The sequence below is a fragment of the Helianthus annuus genome, chromosome 13 (genome assembly GCF_002127325.2).
Source record: "Helianthus annuus cultivar XRQ/B chromosome 13, HanXRQr2.0-SUNRISE, whole genome shotgun sequence".
Taxonomy (NCBI): Eukaryota; Viridiplantae; Streptophyta; class Magnoliopsida; order Asterales; family Asteraceae; genus Helianthus; species Helianthus annuus.
The window spans coordinates 107,745,409-107,764,850 of NC_035445.2; the positions used below are offsets into that span (position 1 = coordinate 107,745,409).

General features: G+C 37.6%; 1 protein-coding gene and 1 long non-coding RNA gene across 3 annotated transcripts; one reads left to right on the top strand and one right to left on the bottom strand.

The window, feature by feature from the left end:
- The first annotated feature begins 9,689 nt into the window (after positions 1-9,689).
- Positions 9,690-11,032, top strand: LOC110903096. The gene is made up of 2 exons (XR_002571664.2): positions 9,690-10,142; positions 10,679-11,032. It is a non-coding gene; the product is annotated as an uncharacterized LOC110903096 (long non-coding RNA).
- A 1,269-nt stretch (positions 11,033-12,301) lies between these two features.
- On the bottom strand, positions 12,302-17,019 carry LOC110898938 (F-box/LRR-repeat protein At4g14103). 2 transcript variants are annotated; one of them, XM_022145786.2, is made up of 6 exons: positions 16,746-17,019; positions 16,543-16,647; positions 14,249-15,207; positions 14,007-14,162; positions 13,228-13,527; positions 12,302-12,595 (listed from the first exon to the last, which is right to left on the bottom strand). In XM_022145786.2, exons 2-5 carry the CDS (start codon positions 16,571-16,573, stop codon positions 13,243-13,245), a joined length of 1,431 nt encoding a protein of 476 aa, XP_022001478.1. In that variant the 5' UTR covers positions 16,574-16,647; positions 16,746-17,019; the 3' UTR covers positions 12,302-12,595; positions 13,228-13,242. The 2 variants fall into 2 exon arrangements, with proteins under 2 accessions (XP_022001478.1, XP_022001479.1); XM_022145787.2 differs by lacking the exon at positions 16,543-16,647 and having other exon boundaries at positions 16,746-17,018.
- Positions 17,020-19,442: the final 2,423 nt, after the last annotated feature.

Consider the following 19,442-nt stretch of genomic DNA (forward strand, 5'->3'; position numbering starts at 1 on the left):
CTTAAACTCCGGATCTACCATGTAAGGAACAATACGCGACAGAACTTGGAACTTCTCCACATACTCAGCTATTTTTGGACCTTCCATCTTCAAGTTCCAGAACTCAGTCTCCACCTTCTGGCTTTCTGTTCTCGAACAGTACTTTTTATACATTAGCTCTTTTAGCTCGTCCCATGATAAAGCATACGCAACAGCCTCGCCTATTGTCTGAACCTGTAGTTTCCACCATGATAGAGCCCCATCTCGGAACAGCCCGGAAATGTACGTGACCTGATCCTCTGGGGCGCATTTGCTCGCACGCAAAACAGTGTCTGTCTTCTCAACCCAGCGCACGAAGGCTACGGCACCCCCAGTGCCGTCGAAATGTAGGGGCTGGCAGCCTAAGAACTGCTTGTAGGTGCAGCCGTTGGGTGGTTTGTTTCCGGGGCGAAAGGCCTCGTACTGTGCGATGAACTGTAAGAGGCGTTCTTGAAATTCCGCCTCTGTCGTCGGCAAAGGGTTGTTGGTATCGGTGTTCCCTCGAGTCGACATCTTCCTAGAAGGAAGTCGGTTAGGTCGGGTCTTAGTAAGGACACGAGCACATAAGTCTCTGTTTAACGAATAAGACCTCAGAGGTATATTACATTTACGTAAATACGCAGTTGTTTAACAATTAATCACATATCATCACGGTTATAGCACAGCTTGCAAATAGGAACGTAGCAAGTAAACATGTGGTATTATAGTTATAGCACAGATATGTAAATCATCAATGTGCTTAGTGAGAGCATAGCGACGATATTTTTCGTCAGTCATTAGTCATAAGTATTGTCGCATGTTTAAAGATGATCGGGCTTTCATTATCCTCCGGCCACAATCACTGTGTCTTACCAAAATGCATCACATCAGAAGGGACATAGGGTCACCCTACCCTTGTCCAACAAGTATATCGGTGTATCACAATTACGTGGTCAGAAGTGATCCTCAAAAGTCTCCGAAATCCCCGCTTATCATTAGCATCTTTTCCCAAGAGTAATGCAATCCGCTTAATCCAGAAAGCAACTATACTGGTGACTGAGGTGGGGGAGGAAAGAAAAGTATACTGTTAACGTGCGTGAGTCCCTCCTCGAGCTTGAATATACGTTGAAGTAATTATTTGCTCTATCGCTCGATAGTTTAGACATGAACATCAGAATCCCAGGAATGGTGAAGGAACAAAGGTCAAGAGCATAAAGGAGTCTTGATGTATGTGGCGGATCAAAGCATGCTGGTGGAGGACGTGGTGTTTTACTTAAAGTCTTCAGACAATATGCTGTCTTGTGATGTAGACACTTAACTCATGTCTTCGGTTATGTAATGTTTTGTATTTGAAGTTGCCCTTTGTGGTGTCAGCTCAAGCTTCAACGTTCCGCGACTCATATCCTTAACTGCAGTTGATGTTATAGGAGCAACTTATCCTGTGTTTGTTTTTCATAATGCGAGGAATGGTAAGGGTTTATAGTTAGCATAGTGCGTTTATAGGGACCATCAAATCGGCTTATCGAGCGTTGTAGAGAAGAATGTAGCAAGCGGTGCGGTCAGTTAGGGGGGGGGGGTTATTTCCAGTAGTGCCATCGCTGTGCTTAGAGCGGAGTGCTTCATGTCATGCAATTGCCTGTGAGTTGCGTTTTCGCATCTCGGCTTCTATCCTTGGCAACATACTGGTGTTTGTGTCACGCCTGGGTGGCATTCTCTTCTGCCGAAATGGTATGAAGTGGGTTAGACAACTTTCCAATTGTCTATGAGATACATAGCACCATAAGCCATCATGTACTCACCTAATTTTACATGTAAATATACTCAATGTATGGGTGGGGAAATAAATTTCTGAGCCTTCACATAGGCTTGCCAATTTGGCTTGTTGCTTGAAATAGAATGAACTCGAGGCTTCATCGCCTTGGTTATTCGTGTTCGAGTTATTTCCTGCCACATTGGTTTTCATTAGCTTGACCCGCAGAGTCCACCAGGATTTCTGTGCACTACAAGTCGTTATTACGTGGGCCCCCGTAATAATAAATTGTCTTGCACAGTTACCCCAAATTTTCTCTCGTCCAAGCAGATGATCAATCAAGGAGCAACAGCAGGTGCATCGGCATGAACAGGGTCATTGATGTGTGTAAAATGCAACATATAAAACACATCAATTAAGGCATAAAACTAACCCTTTTTAAGTACTAATGTTGGAAAAATCGTGTTTTTGTCTTCCTTTTGTATTTTCAGGATGAAATGAGCTCAAAATCACAAAAGAAGCAAAAAGACTACTAATTCTACCATAAATACAAGAAAAGGAACAAAAGTGGACTGCCCGGACCCTCAACGGCACCTCCCAAGGCAAAGAAGAAGAAACAGAGTCTGAACACGCCCCGTGTCCAGCGAACACGAGGGCGTGCCCAGGAAGCAGCAGAAAAGACAAACCAGTAGAAGCTTCCATTGCCCACCACGGGGCCGTGTCCAGCGAGCACGGGGGCGTGGTGAAAGTACAGCAGGCGCATTAATTGTAATTCGCAATTACAATTAATGAGGAGAGAGAGTGTCAGGCGGGCACAGGGCCGTGTCCAGCGGACACGGGGCCGTGTCCAGCCTTCTGTTCAGCCTATAAATAGAGGAGCTTGGCTTCATTCTCTCTCATCCCTTGGCACACCACCTCTCTCACACCTCATCCACCACCCACCACCACCATAACACCATCATCCACCACCATCATCCATTGTCCATCGTAGAGTGTGTGAGTCGTCTCGGGATCCAAGATTGATCGTAAGAGTTCTTGACAATCAAGGCCATGTTTGCCTAAGTCTCTTACATCACTTGGTGAAGACAAGTGTTTAGTATAATACTTTTTATTTTTAATCTTTTGCACTTTTTATTTGGTTTTGTATTAATGACTTTAATAACTAGTTACTTATGTTGAAGGTGATCTTTCCTTATCGTTTGTCCGTGGTGTCTTGGCATTATTTTACTGTCTATATAAAATAAAAGATTTTCACCATTCATATCTCCACGGTCTATATGGAGGTATGTTGGCTACCTGGTCGGGGGTTAAGGGAACGGTTTGGTAAGGGTCTTGCCCTTGTTCAGCGTTTAGAGGTCCTGCTTGGGACCTGGGTCAAATTTAGTAGGATCTCCTTCAATGCCCATAGGTATTGGATGGCGGGGACCCAAACTCTTTGACCCCCCTCATAAGTTAACTACTATTAATACTATAACCCGGCTATTTAGGACTGTATCCCTGCTGACTCAGACTACTTAGCCGAGGGTAACGTCACCGCCAAAAGCGGGGCCTACCATAATTTGCATTAATAACTTAATTCATTATCTTTCAATAATCCGACCCTTTAGGATTGTATCCTTGCTGACTCAAACTACTGGGTTGAGGGTAACGTCGCCTTCAAAAGAGGGGCCTACTACAATAACTAAGATAATCTCTTAAACAAGTGCAAAAGTGCGAAAATAATCAAAGGTTATACTAATACACGTGTCGGATCCAAGTGATTCATCTTGTCTATCTGTTTTTATTTTATTTTTATTTTCAGCATTTAGTTAGTTTTTATTTTTCTTAGTTTAAAACATTTTTCTAACCTTTTTGATTTGATTAGACGTTGAGGATAAACCGGTATTAAAAGCTCTTGTGTCCTTGGACGACCTCGGTATCTTACCAACACTATACTACGTCCACGATGGGTGCACTTGCCCATATGTGTGTTTAGTGTTAGTGAATATCGTGTTTTATAAATTTAAAACTTGGCTAAAAGTGTAAAAAGGGCTTAAATATATATATCAAAAATATAACACACTTCACGCACATCAGTCATGCTCCAATGCGGTGTTAGGAGCAACGCCTGGCTCAGGGGCCACGGCTGGCTCCGGATAAACAAACTCCATCTCAAAATCAGCTGGATCAACCATCACAGGGGGTTACAGGATTCTCCAAGGGCTGGTCTAAGTGTATGAACTCAAGGTCATGGTCTGGATCAAAACCAAATGGAAGAACAGGATCACCCTCAATACTGTGATCAAACTCAAAGCTGTGTGCGGGAACCGGTGCAGCCGATGATGTCGTATCAGGGTCGGCGTTGTGTGAATGGTGTTGCACTCCCTGTATATGCGAAAATGCGGATGTCAGAAACTCAAATGAGTCTGGGACAGGGGAATGGGCATGAGTTTCCCCTGCAGGAGCGTCCGCAAGCAGTAGGCTAATACCAGAAGCAATAGGGCCTCGCCCTCAAATGGGTCCTCCTCTAGTAGATCGTTATCGTCGTCAGAGGCCACGTCGGGGGGGGGGGCATATCAACAACAGGATAAGCGGCAAGGGGCACAGGAGCAGGGATCACCGCGAGTGGCAAATTCTCAACAAGATGGCCATCAGTAGGCTCTGCTACGACTTCAGGCAGCGCAAAAGGGCTGAAAGTCGTCATTGTCTGTGCCGGTAGTATCGGAAATGTACACCTCGTGCTCCGATGAAACTATGTCGTCTGATACTATGGCCATGGGATTCGTAGTGTCCATCTTTCTAGTACATGATGAAAGCATGACGTTTGTAACACAAACACATATACGTATAACAATCAATCATATAATCATATAAACATGCTAGTCAACAATAAACAATCAAATAATTCTCCTAGTCCCACTAGCCTCCCAGTCTCCTAGACTGACATTCCTAGTCCCACTAGCCAAATTCTCCCAGCCTCTAAGACTACTCTATCATCTACCTCGATCTCTCAGATCGAGCCTCGGCCTCCAAGACCGAGCCTCAGCCTCCAAGACTGAGCCTACTCCTCCTAGTCTTACTAGCCATCTACCTCGATCTCTTAGATCGAGCCTCGGTCTCCAAGACCGAGCCTCAACCTCCAAGACTGAGCCTAAAAATAATAAATAAAATGTGCTCAACATTTGTTTGTAAAAACGTTTTGGATCTGGACTTAAGTGGTATGCAGTAAAAATGTTTTCGTGAGAGCCCTAGTGATCATAGTCTAGACTCGAGAAGGAATCCTAGTTCGCTATGATCAGAGCTCTGATACCAAGCTGTCACACCCTGGCTTTGCGGAAGCGTGGTTAATTTGGTGTGACTTCTTAATACCATAGCTTAATCATAACAAGCTATATGAAATAAAAACCATGCAAGATCATCCATAGATTTGAGTTTTAAAACGTAAGTAACATGACATTGTCTTACGGCATTGACTCATGCAACGGGAATTACAACCTAACAACATAAAACATTGTTTTGAAAGACATAAACACCAACGCGAAATAAACGCAGTTTAAGAACTGTGACTCGTCCAGGAAAAAGTCACATCCCTTAAACTTGGATGACCTCGAAACTCTTATGCAGCGGGAAAACGTAACATACCGCGCCAGATCTTTAGTTCCCTGAAATACATGTAAGTTGAAAAAAAATCAACAATAATGTTGAGCGAGTTCATGTGTATGTGAGTTGATATAAACCTTTGTAAAATGTCTGTATGTATGAAAATTCCTGGTATGTAGCAATAAGGAAAAAGGAGATCAATTAATGTGTAGCTAATACATTAATAAGTGAAATGGCCTAGGAAGCACTCAAACCTGTAACGCGTATTTCATACCGGTCCTTCCGGCGGAACGACATAGTCACCACATGCAGCCACACGCTGGCTCATGTGTGGGGCTCGCAACACCCGATAGATCTATCACTCATGCCTCTCGGTCCTTATACAAGGATTAATGGTCTTACGATAATAGCCTACCCATTCACATGATCTAAGTAATAACCCTCCTTACGCTATCCATACCATGTAAAAAGTACTTGTAATCATAGTAACATGTATTTCACCCCCGCAGTTTAGAAAACTGAAAACAGTTAAGAGAAAAGGGGGACATGAACTCACTGTGGTGCGTCTCTAACAAGAAAAATCTCCTGGTCAATCTGCTGTGCGACGACCTACACGTACTAACTTCTATTAGACGGACGGTCGTGCCTTAGTTTAAGGTTTAAGTTTTTGGGGAAATAGTTAGACAACTATTTCGTGTTTACACTTCGTAATTATTTAGTAAACATCTTCCTTCCCAAGGATGGGGGCTTTAATACATGTGCGTTCGCGAATTATCCTAATATATTGTTAAGTCTCACTTAATAAAATATATTTTATCTCATTAATCAAAAATACTTTACTTCCAAAATATAAATATTTTTCCCAAAAATATTATATTTTAATCCTTATAATTTTTCCCAAAATAATACTCTTGTCAAAATACGCGTTCATTAGTATTTTTCCGAAAATGCGTAAGTTACGTTTAAAGATCGGGTGGTATTAATAATACCGTTGTAACTTAATATTTATTGTGAAGGCGTTCGTATTATTTTAGAGTCGTTAACATTCGGTAATATTATTTTTACCCTGAAAATAATATTTACGTAGTTTCACAAAGTAACCATAAAAATCTCACAAGTGTTGTTATGAAAAATATATACTAAATATATATTTATCAAGTTTTATTTTGTGAAAATCCCACCTCCGACTTTTGGAAGTTTTGTAATAAAAATCGTGGCGAAAGTTATTTGGGAAAACAAGTAAAAAAAATGTATCCATAACACTTGTAATAAAAATATTTACAAGTGTTACATTTTTGGAAAATTTCGCCAGAGTTTCCCCTGTAACTGGAGGTGGCCACGCTTTCTAGCGTATCATTTTCTTTTAAAGATTCACATCAACAATGTTCCCAACATTAACAAACAATATTCCATCAACACAACTAGTCAAAATAGATATAAATCGTAAAACACATGAACTTGTGGTTTGTGTAAAATATGTAGTAACTTTCCACATAATTTTAGTAGATCTTTTTATAGATAAACTCGGTTTCTTGAGAATCTTGTTTTTAAGAAGATACATCTCTACAACTTCTTGTCAAATCTTAAAAAAAACAAAAAAAAAAAATTTTGTTAAAATTTTTTGTTACACAAGTGTATATACACTTGTGTGTTCATAAAAATCACCTTTGTTTAGGAAAGATCCGGCTTTGAAAATATGATTTTACCTTACACTTGGTTCTTCGAAAATACCACTTGTAGATCCTTAGATCTACTAGTGTAGAACACTATTTCATAAGAAAAAATTGTTTTTACACAAGTTCATGTTTATGTTCGAAAGGGTTCGTCATCTAAAAACTTTACGACTAAACATAAGGCTAGTTCATGTTTTGTAAACAAGCTCTAGCGTGGTTCGGTGACGATCCATTCCCATACTAGCAATCAACAACAATAAATAATCATATTAAAACTAGACTTATAAGTTTTACACTATTATTTACTTATTAACCACTTTGTTTTTTTTTTTTTTTTTGACTTTAAACTCGATCTCTAGTGTTCATAATTTTCAACCGACAAAATTCTTATTAACCACTTTAGAATAGATCAAAAAGACGTTTAGAGTCACTTACTACTAGCTCGAGGCTACGGAAGAAACTAGTCGAAAAACGAGTGGATAAAAGCAATGTAGTGAGGTCCTTGGCAATCCGTAAGCACCGAGCCTCCTTATACGTGATCCCTCACCCTTGTGTGTATGTGGAATAGCTTGATCAAAATGGAAAAAAAATGGATGTGGGTGTATGTGTGCTCTCGGCTGATCTTCAAAGAGGGAAAAGAGAGTAGTGGGATTTTGTGAAGTGAAGGTTTATCCATAAGGCTTTCTTATAAATCCTCATAAAAAAAAACCAATGGATACTATGTTGGTTAGATATTAAGCATTAAGATTAAATATTCAAAAAGTTGTGGAAAGGACATGGGGAACCGATCGTTCACAAGGGGGTGGGCAATTAGTTCAATTTCAACTAATTGGTTAAATGCCTAGTTAGTTAATTTAGGAACTTAAATTAAGCTATTAGTATGTTATAAAATATAACGGGTGTTAGGGTATTCGTGGACCCTAACTGGCTCAGAAAAAAGAAAACAATGTCAATGACAATATGTTTATGTTCCGGGTTAAGTCCAGTAGTACGGTTGGATATTGATCCGTTGGAGTGCTTAATAAGCGTTTAAAGTGTCGTTAATATTATTTTTAGTGACCCAATAAATTCCCGACACTTTGGAAAGTGTCTAGTAATATTTTTTTCTCATGTTTTGGCACTTTATTAGTTAGCTAAATGCTGAATTTTTATTTAAAGTGCTGAATTTTGTACATAAAGTACGTTTTAGGCACATCCGGTCACTGTAATTATCACCTAGTGACGCAGTTCTACAACCCTCTTATCCCTACACTCTTTACTAGTGTAGTAAACTATCTCTGGCTCATACAGGCCTTAGAGGCAGTGTCTGCCTGGTGCTGGCTATGTTAGCACGTTTAATAGGTTATCCGTTCATTGTGCTACTGTGCTTTTGTGCATCAAGGTTGTCACTAGAGTTCTGTATGTAAATAATGGAGTGACAGCAAGTAAAGTATGATGCAAGTAAGTACATGTATCAGTATTCAGGTAGCAGTTTATCCACAATTTCAATCAAGCACAGTAATTAAGCAGTTATTAAATATTAATTAAGTCGTACGGATACCTGGTTTGGTGAGGGTTGTCACAAAAGGTCTCGCCTTGGAAGGGTGTAGCCAGATTTGGGAAGCGTGGAAAGTTAAATCCACGATATATTGGGCCATTTGAGATCTTGGAAAAGATCGGTACTCTTGCTATAAGTTGAAGCTACCGGATGAACTCAATGGTGTATACGAGACATTCCATGTGTCAAACCACAAAAAGAGTCCAACACAAGAAACGGTTATCATCCTTACGGATGAGATACACATTAACGACGAATTCCGATTCATAGAAGAACCCGCTAAGGTTATGGACTGGAAGGTCCAGAAAACAAGGAGAAGTTGCATCAAGTTAGTCAAAGTCCGTTGGAACTCTCGACATGGACCCGAGTATACTTGGGAACGCGAGGTTCATTCAAAGCCAAATACCCCCACTTGTTTAAGGAAGCTCCTGCTACGGATAACTCAGCTTGAATTTTGGGACGAAATTCTCTTTAACAGGGGGGAGTATGTGACAAATTGCACAAATCCGGTAACTTCCGTACCATTTAATAACTATTTATTGTCTGCAATTATGTGTTTTAAACGTCAACATTTTATATTTGCATGTCATACATTTAAATCATGCATGTCATACATTTCATTCATCGCATTGTGAAACAATTTAAGCGTTGCGTCGAAACAATTAGTAAACTCACCCGTTAGAAAGGCTGTGTCACCACGGCGTCAGTACTCAGCTAAATGATAGATTTAGGACTTAGATGCAGGTCCGACATCAAAAATATATCAAACCCCAAGTGGGAAAACAAGTATAATAGTTAATACTTTTCGGAAAAATTTAACGAACTTAAAAGTGTCCGTTTTGGACCATAAATGACAATTTTTCGCAGGATTCAGAATCTGATAAATTGTACAAGTCCAGAAATATGTTTAAACATAAAAAACAACTTAAAAAGTATTGGGAATACTTTTAAAACACAAAAACATATAATACCTTATAAATTGCATAGCTTAACATTTTAGCGAACCGACAACGAAACGAGCACCGAACAATTATCCGGACATTACCAAAACACCAAATATGGAGTGTTAACAATGTTTTAATGTCGTAACATTAATATTGGTCACATTACACTTAGTTACACATTAAAAACACTTCAGAACACTTAACCCCTAAATTAACCCCTTCCCCCTTTAACCTTAAAGGCCATCAACTATGGAAACTTGACATACCCTATGACGGCTTCAAAGGGGGCCCACAGTCCCCCTAATTGTCTCAAGACTTGGAGAAATGGATGTTGGATATTTGAGTGCATGATAAAGGTGGACATAAGAGATGTTTTAAAGACACCAACTCCTTCCCATACTCTTCAACTCCTTCAAGAAAAATCACCTACACAACTCCCTTCTTCCTTTCTAAACTTTCGGCCAAGATACCACAAATCACCATCAATTTTTCCTTTCATTCTCCAAGCAATCCAAGTGCATACAAAGGTGTCTCAAGCTCAACTAAGAAGGTTTCAAGTCTCGAAAGTGCAAGGACCACTCAAGGGAGCTTTTAACCACCACATTCATCCTCTCATTCTCTTCTTGTTCATTTTGCCACTTCCCTAGCCACTAGAGCTAGTTGTGAGTCTTCTAAACCTTTGTTTTGATGTTCATTAGTAGTGTTATAATGTACAAGTTAAACCATCAAGAACACTAAACTTTAAAACATGAACAAGTAAAGATTTAAGAAGATCTAACATAAACAAGTGATTTTTAGTGTTGTATGAAGTTTGTGATGATTTTGTTGTTAGTTGTTTTGTGATTTTGGTAAGATCCATCACATGCATGCTTGTTAGAAGCATGGATCTATCAAGTAGATACATGGATCTTGAAAGATCCATGATGAACATGCTAGTAAACTTGAAGATCTTGAAAATGAACTTGTAAGTTTGTTAAAAATGAAAAAATCATGTTCATAAACCCACTAACAAAGTGGATGAACAAGTTTCCAAAATAAAGTTTATAAAAGGACTGAGTGTTGTACAACACAATGTTCTTTGTGCAAGATTGGGTATGGTTGACATGTTTGCCACATGAATTAAGGGGGCATGTTAAAAGGACTAAATATGTTAGTTTTAATTCTTGTGGCTTTCTTATATTTTTCATTTTATGTGCAGACAAATAACTTCAATGGGCATATTGGAAAAGGGCTGCAACTGAAGGGACTGGATATACAAAAGTTCAGGGGTTCCGATCGTTTCTGCCTATTGTGTGGGGTTTGAAGTGTAATTTCTTTTGCTGCAGATATAAAAGAGTTGCACCTGGATTCGTACACCATTCCAGCAGTCTGTTTCATCCTTTTCTCTCTTGTTATCGATTAGGGTTTGTTTTTCCTTTCGAGTTCTTGTTGATCACCTGTTGTGATCATTTGTTTGTATTGGTATTAAGATCTTACTATCGTAAGATCTAGGGTTCAGTTTGGGGATTTTTGGTTGGTTAATAACAAGATTTCTCCACTGGTTTTGTCGCTATTTCCGCTATTCCATCTTGTTCTGTATCGATTTCATACCATTTTACAGAAGGGCTAAATGTTTAATGTACAATATAATCGACACAGGTTCCTCAGTTTCAACTGTAGGGAGTTTTCTAGAACCAAACACCAATTGCCTAATCCGATTCGGCTTGAAACAAACCCAAAAAACAAATATGTAATGCAATTTGGTTTAATGAAGTCGATAAAATAATTGAAATTGATGCAACAACCCTAGGGGTGTTTAACAAACAAGTATTGATAAACCAGCACACGAACACCAAATAATACGAGCTGATCCAGTTCAACTCGTAATCTTTAAACTAAGCTAGAAGCTAAACCCATATTCAAATTACAGCAAGACCAAAAATAACATTAGTAAACAGCTAACAATACACAGAAAAATCAAGAATTAAAGGCAAACTCGATTTTCATAATCCACACAGACTAATGACAATCATAACTTTCACTTTAGTAGCCAAGGGCAACCGTATTAGCATGTTTATTATAGATTTTGACTAGACTTACAGTTGTCAATGTGGGGCTAGCCCACTTAGTAAAGGCACTAGTTTTTTTTAGAGGGGATGTCTCATGTTCAAACTTAGACAAAGGGAGTATTTTAGAATTATTGGGAGTAAAGTAGAGTACACTAGAATTTGCGGTTAAAAAAAACTAGGCGTGCACTTCATTTCCACTCAATTTTGCTTGTAACTTACCTAATTTCGTTTATAATCATTATTGTGAGTGAAATCAAGTGTAATTTTTTTTTTTATTATTATTATGCTAATGAGATTGTCATTGACAACAAAAGTAAAAGTTACAACCGTCATAGATCAAAATGACGGTATGCATTAATAGGTGATAGTTTAAATCATTAAAATCCAAATTTCCATAATTAAAAATTATTCAAACAAGCTACAAAGAGGTTCTACAAGCCAACTCGCTTAACCCAAATCAGCTAGAGCAGCCCACTTTTCTAGTTGTTTAATCATAAACAAATCTAATGTTTTAAAGCAGCTGTAGATCTGTAATATTACCTAATTATTTATTAACAAATTATTCATAGTCTATATTGAAAATTAAACACCTCATTAAACTAGAAAGGAATGACCACATACATTTTTCTTAACCTTTTTAACAAATAATCAATGCATCTGTAAACAACTTTCGGCCCTTCGACCATACGACCCCTTTCCTTCGCTAACTTCCTATTTTAACCATTTGACGCGTTAAAAAAAACAACCCAAATCAACAAATTTATAAGTAAATGTGTCGAAACTCGAAAAAACGGCACCTAAGATCTTATAAAGAACTTGAAAAGGCTCTCGTATAGTTTAGAAGCACAAGAAAATCCTACAAAATGTTAGCTTCTATGTATGTTTGGCTACATCAAACCAAAAACAGGAGCAGCCCATATCATCTGTATATGTGAACAACCCTAACAACCCATAATATGTTCCTAACTATACACCTTCATCACAACAGCCGTTGAAAGATGCGCCAAAAAGTCAAAAACGGGAACCATTGCAGCCATATTCAAAAACGTAGAGAGCCAGCTGACCAACTAAACAGACAAACAAAAACAGTCAAATCATTTGAACGCTTGTGGTCAAACCATTGAGCGTACAGTATACAGATCACATCATTGAACCCGCCACGACCCATACGTTTATGTGTGTGAATAACATCTTGTAATCCGAACATGACCCATTTAACCCATTTATCTAAACAAGTCAAATGGGTGGTTGTTATCAAGGGGTAAATTTTATAGAGTTGGAGAGTTATAATAAATTAGTCAAACATCATGTTTGACTAAATTATTATAACTCTCCAACTCTTTAACATTTACCCCTTGATAACAACCCGCCAACATGTCAACCCATTTGACTCGTTTAGATAAATGGGTTAAATGGGTCAAATTTGAAACATGTCATTAACAGGTTGGCGGGTCGACCTGTTTGATTAAATGGGTTTAACAAGTCAACTCTACACGTCCCATTTAGATAAACAAGTCAACCAAAACACAACCGCTTTATTAAACGAGTTAAAATGACAAGGTGTCGTGTTTGTGTTTCGGGTCGTGTCAGGAATCATCACCCCTAAGTTTTTTTCCATAAGACAATTAAAGTAGGATTAGATAAAACACTTACATTGTAATTACGGGACAACTACAGTAGGATTAAATAACACACTTACATCGTAATTACGGTTTCATGAGAACATGACAACAGAGGACTTAGAGCCTTTTGAAACCGTTTGTAACGCCTTCTTGACCGCGTTTAGCCTGTTTGGATCTCCAAATAAACTCTCACAACACAAGATATTCATCTTCTTGAGGACAGACGCATGCCGCAAAATGCATTTGAGAAAACATATTTCTGAATCATTCCCGTCAAAGTTCTTGAACGTCAACATTTTGAGGCAGGATGAAATGCATTTAGGTAGTGATGAACGAATCAAATCGTTATCAACAAAGCATACATCATGATTGAATCCCTGCACAGTGTATTAATTGAAACTAGATAAATATATTCATCTTTATAATGCGGTTTTCGACCGTTGGATATATGTTTTGAAGGTGATTACCAACTTTAGCCCTTCAACTTTAATAACAAGTTTAGCCCCTCCACTTTAACAATGACATGTTTACCCCCTTAACTAAAACAACTCCAGCCGCTCAACTTTAATAATAAACAACTTTATCCCCTCAACTTTAACAATGACATGCTTAGCCCCTCAACTTTAATAATGACACATTTAGCCCCTTAACTAAAACATCAAACAACTTTAACTCTCGCAATTTGCTTATTTTTATCTACGTTTCGAACCCGCTGCGGAGCGCGGGTGGTAACCCACTTGTTCAGGATTAATAATCAGTCGTAAACTTGGATTAAAACAAGTTGGAAAAGATAATTTTTGGATGTACTTTTGCTGTTAAATATACGTTAAATCAGCTACAACCGTGTGTAATCTACCTCGGAGAAATATAAACACTGTAGATTTGGGCAGCAGTTGAGAAATTTCATCAACGCTTCAATGGTTGACTCTCCAATTTCCATGGTCAAATCTAAACGAGTCAAGTTCTTGAAAACTGGAAGATCAACCAGCATGTTTCCTGCAAATACAAGAGACTTCAAAAAAAAAAAAAAAAAAAAAAAAAGTCAGCAAGGCAAAATCATACAAAAAAAGTCGTAATCTACTAAATTCAATTAATTACCTCGATAGTATGATCCGATACATTCAAAAACGCAACTTTACTCAACCCTTTAAGCAGATTAACGACATGAGAAGCAACTTCTTTCTGCTTTTCATGCGGGATCAGAACGCTAATGTACGCTTTAACCAAAGAAGATACGTCACACACGAAGATATCGTTTGACGGATAGCCGGTATACTTCAAGTATACGAGATTTGATGTGTGAATCTTGATCTTACAATCTTTAGGCCCGTCAGGTGGCCCAAAGTACGGTAGGTCATCGATCGTTAATCGTTTTAACGTGGAACTTGTGATTGTGATGCTCTTCAAGTTCAACCACTCACAGTCAACCAAAGTCAACTCTTCGAGAACCGGGCATCCTGAGAAAAGCTTTTGTGTTGAGCCGTCGTTCACGAATGTAACGAGAGATAAATGCAAGGTTTTCAAATATGGGAGATGGATGACAGTCGGGAATTCAAGAACACAATTCATTTCTAGTTTCAAACTGGTCAACGTTTGACTACGAAACACGGAGCTCGGGAGCACAAACGAATCATCGACAAAGAGACAGAGATCGAGCGTCTGGACATTATGCATGATAGCGGAAGAAATCCACGAATTTATGCAGGAGGCGTTAAAGAAAACGCGACATGATAAACGAAAGTTCTTGATGTTTGATGCATCACGTAACGAGAGAACGCGTTCTACAAAGTTTATGAAGCAAGTTTCGTCAGGTGGGTCCCGAGTGTCTGCCTCGTTAGCGTACAACAATGCGTCGTCAAAATCTAGGTTCAAAACGGAAGTCCAAACGTTGTTCCATTTTTTTGAAAGTATGGCGGTTTTCACAACGTCTTTGGTGGGAATAAATGAGAGAATATGATGAAGAATACAATCCGGCAGTTGGCTTATATCGCCGTCGCTATCACGACCCGTATCTTGAATCACATATCTTGTTTGACCTGTGTCGCTCATAACTTCACCTATATTACGATTGGAGATTTTATCAATTAACCAAAATGAGAAATACTTTAAGCTTCTAGCAGTTTTTGTGCATAATTTAAATGCGCGTTAGCAGGACAGAATCATCAAAGAACAGAACAGCTTTATAATGCAGACAGCAAAGATAATCATAGCCATCAAAACATCTTATGTGTTGTTATGACACGTGACAATGTATTATGTATGTAATCCTAGTTGTTTTCATGGGTTGGCTTAGGGCTGCTAAACGGGTTGTTTTCACGGGTTGGCGGGTCGAACCCGCATATCGTGTCACACAAATGAACCCAAACACGACACGTGTAATCCCGGGTTGACACGAAAACAGCCTGTTAAACCTAGACAACACATCCATTTAATTTTCACATATTAATACTTTAAAATCTAAATTTACATACTATTTATATTCTTTACAGCAATTATGTTTATACTAAGCTGATTATTTTTGAACTTTCAAATTTTGACATAAAAAATACCCAAACTCATCGGGTGTACACAAACACCACCCGGTTAGCAAAACATGTTCCCGGGTCCAATACGAAACTGACCCAAACCCTTTAGACAAAACCCAAACCCGTGAAATTCGTGTTTGGTTCATGTCGTGTCAGAAATTTACACACCTCTGTTCTTATGGCTACATAATTCCATATCCCTACTCAAAATCTTCTTGTTTAATTCCAAATTAGGTCAAGAGAGAGAATTTAGGAACAAACTTAATATATATCATTCTAAATTACAAAAATCGTCCTTCATGTATATCACTTATTGCAAACTGTGTCATTTGTCTTCAATAATTACAGAAAACGTACTCGATGTTTGCAAACTCTTGCAAGTTATGTCCTTTAGCCCTAACTTAGTTAATTTTTTGTGGTTAAATCTGACCAAATGGACCCCACGTGAGGGTATTTTTGTCATTTTACTCTCATGTGGAGTCCATGTGGTCAGATTTAACCACAAAAATACTCTTATGTGGGGTCCATTTGGTCAGATTTAACCACAAAAATTAACTGAGTTAGGGCTAAAGGACATAACTTGCAAGAGTTTGCAAACATCGAGTACGTTTTCTCTAATAATTGAAGACAAAGGACGCAGTTTGCAATAAGTGATATACATAAAAGGACGATTTTTGTAATTTAGTCTTCTAAATTTACTACCATAATAACCAAAATCTTAATCCAACCTTCAAAAAAAAAAAAAAAAAACAATACTAACATACTTCTGCATACCCAATACAATATCCCCAACCACCAAATCAAGATCTTCACAAAATTACAAAACCCTAGAAAGATTCAGTCAGTAAAATCCAATAAATTTACTACCGCAAACATAAAGATCAGTTCTTTGATCCATTCACCATAATCATCATCATCATCATAAAAAAGGGGTAATCTTTATTTAACCAATCTTGATCATCAAACCTTCAACTACCCAGAAAACAGAGTTACATATACTTACACATACCATCATAACCAGATTACATATATGTAAAATAGAAGTAGAGAGATTGAGAAAGAGGGTTTACTAGTGATCAAACATTAGGGATTTTGTGGCAATCAGTGGGTGCTTGATAACTGAAAGACAGCTGCAATCATGCAAACCCTTTGTTGAAAGCAATAAAATACGAATCTTTATGGAGGAAAGATGAAGGGTTTTGTGTAGAAAATGAGTATGGCGGTGTGTTGCAGGAGAGAGAAGGGGCGTGGGGATGAAGATGAAGAGATTGTTTTAGTTGGTTTTTGGGGAAATGAGAAAATGGAAGAAAATTGTCTTTTTTCCTTTCAAATTCTCTTTTTCTCCCTCCTTTATTCCTATAAGTAAATGAGACAAAATTGAAACTTCTATTCATGTTTTGATTTTAAAGACACCCCTTTTTATAGTAGGGATTGGTTAAACGTACCTAGTACCATGTACCTTTTTTGATAATATTTTGTCTTTTCTGGTTTTTCTTATTTGTCTTTAGTTGTCAATGGATTTTTTTAACGACAAATTTCTTTTATTTCTGTCGTAAACTTGAATACAAGACCTTCTCCTATTAAGATGTTTAAATGTTTTGTCTTTGTTAATAAACCACAACCCAATTGGTAGTTATCAATGTAAGAGACACACAACATTTCTTTAGCTTTTAAAAATTGGTCTTTTTGTTTCTCTTCTATTAAATAATGACGATTAATAATATTTCAGATATTTAATGTATGGTGAGTTTCGGCTACAAAGTCTATTTTTACTACAAAGTCATAAAAATCACAATTTCAACCATAAAACACACTCAAAACCTACAAATAATATAGTAAAGATAACTAAAAGACAATATCTAAACCTTTACAGTCCTTAAAAACTTCAAACACACTATCGTACAACTATGAATTTAAAACACAACAGGATAATCAACATAAAACACACTAATGTTAGTTATTCGATAATCAAAGCCTTATCATCCAAACCACAACACAAAACCCACAAATATGGTGTTTTAGTAATCTTCACTATGTCATTTGTAAGTTTTGAGTGTGTTTTATGGTTGACATTATGGTGTTTTATGACTTTTTACACTTTGTAGGAAAAATAGACTTTGTAGCCAACTCTCACCCTATATGAAATAATACTCTGTCGACGTGGTATTTTCTCCGGCATGAAAAACCAGCGTTAATGGCGGTTATCGGAGATGGGGCGGGGCACAACGTGAATTGGGAGAAAAAGTGGGGTCCACACTAAACAGTCTTATAACCGTTCAACATTAAAAATAAATAATTTTCAATATATATATATATATATAACACTTTACGATTTTTTTGAAAAAAATACAACCTCACTTTCAACCCTCATTTCTCATCATCTCTTTCATTATCTTTTAAACTCTCTACAAAATACAAAATGTTTCCGTAGAGCAACATCGACCCGAACAACCGTATAACCAAAATCGAAGCTCACCGAGTACGCCCAACACACCGAATACCCTGAACCACACCAAACTCTCCATTTTCCCTTACAATGTCTTCATCGGCTGTTATTGGTTAGGGGTGTTCAAAAATATCGAAAATCTGATCCAAATTACCGAATATCCGAATCCGAAATATCTAAAAATCCAGATATCCGAATTTTCGAATTCGGATAGTGATTTTAAAAATTTTTCGGATATTTCGGATATCCAAAAATTTAATTTTTATTTTTTCCGGATATCTGAATATCCGAAAATATCTGAAATATCCGAAAACTTATATTCGGATATCCGAAACTATCCGGAATATCCGGTTCCGAATATCAAAAAATAATTAAAAAATAAAAATTAAATTAAAAATTGGATATTCAGATATCCGATTCACTATCCAATCGGATATCCGAAATTTCGGATATGGATTCGGATAGTGAAATCTGGTATCCGAAAATTTCGGATATCCGAAATTCGGATATCCGGTTTTGAACACCCCTATTATCGGTCAGGGCCGTTCGATAACAGACCATTTGACTCACAACAAGCTCAAACGGTGAATTTTTATTATCAATACATGCTAAACACGCAAAATTCACAATCCACCACACCTGAAACTCAACCCGACTTTGTACAACCAACACAAACAGCCCCCTCCCGACAACAACAAAAAGAAAGCATATAAAAAGGAAGCCCAAACCGAACCCAATATCACACACCAACCGATGGCGGAATCATCGTGGCATGAGCAAATGGATGATTGCTCAAAGCATCATAACAATTTAAAATGGCAATATTTAAATAAACCCTTTTATTTCGTAAACTCAAATTCATACATTGTTAAAAGAAAAGAAATTACATCAATTCAAATATTCAAATAAAAGAAAACTAATTTATTTGTGCGTTTCTAAATCAACCTAAGTAGATTTCTTGAACATTACCATCAATTTCCCTGCAATATATGAATAATAAAGGTCAACAAAATAGTTGGTGAGCACACAAGTTTGGTCTACATAATATAGAATAAAAGGTCTCAATCTAATATGGCAATTTGTGTACTACTAGCATGTATAAACTATCAATCAAACCAAGTGTCAACTAGCAAATTCTTTCCACATAAGGGAACATGCCGTATAATATTGAATACTTAACAATACCACATAAGGGCGGTAGTGCTATAATCGTTAAGGTAGGTGACTGAGTACACAAGATTGACTTTTAGCATATATGTATGACAAATAACATGTATTCATAGACTGAGTGTTTGAATAATGTGATTGATTGTGTGTATGT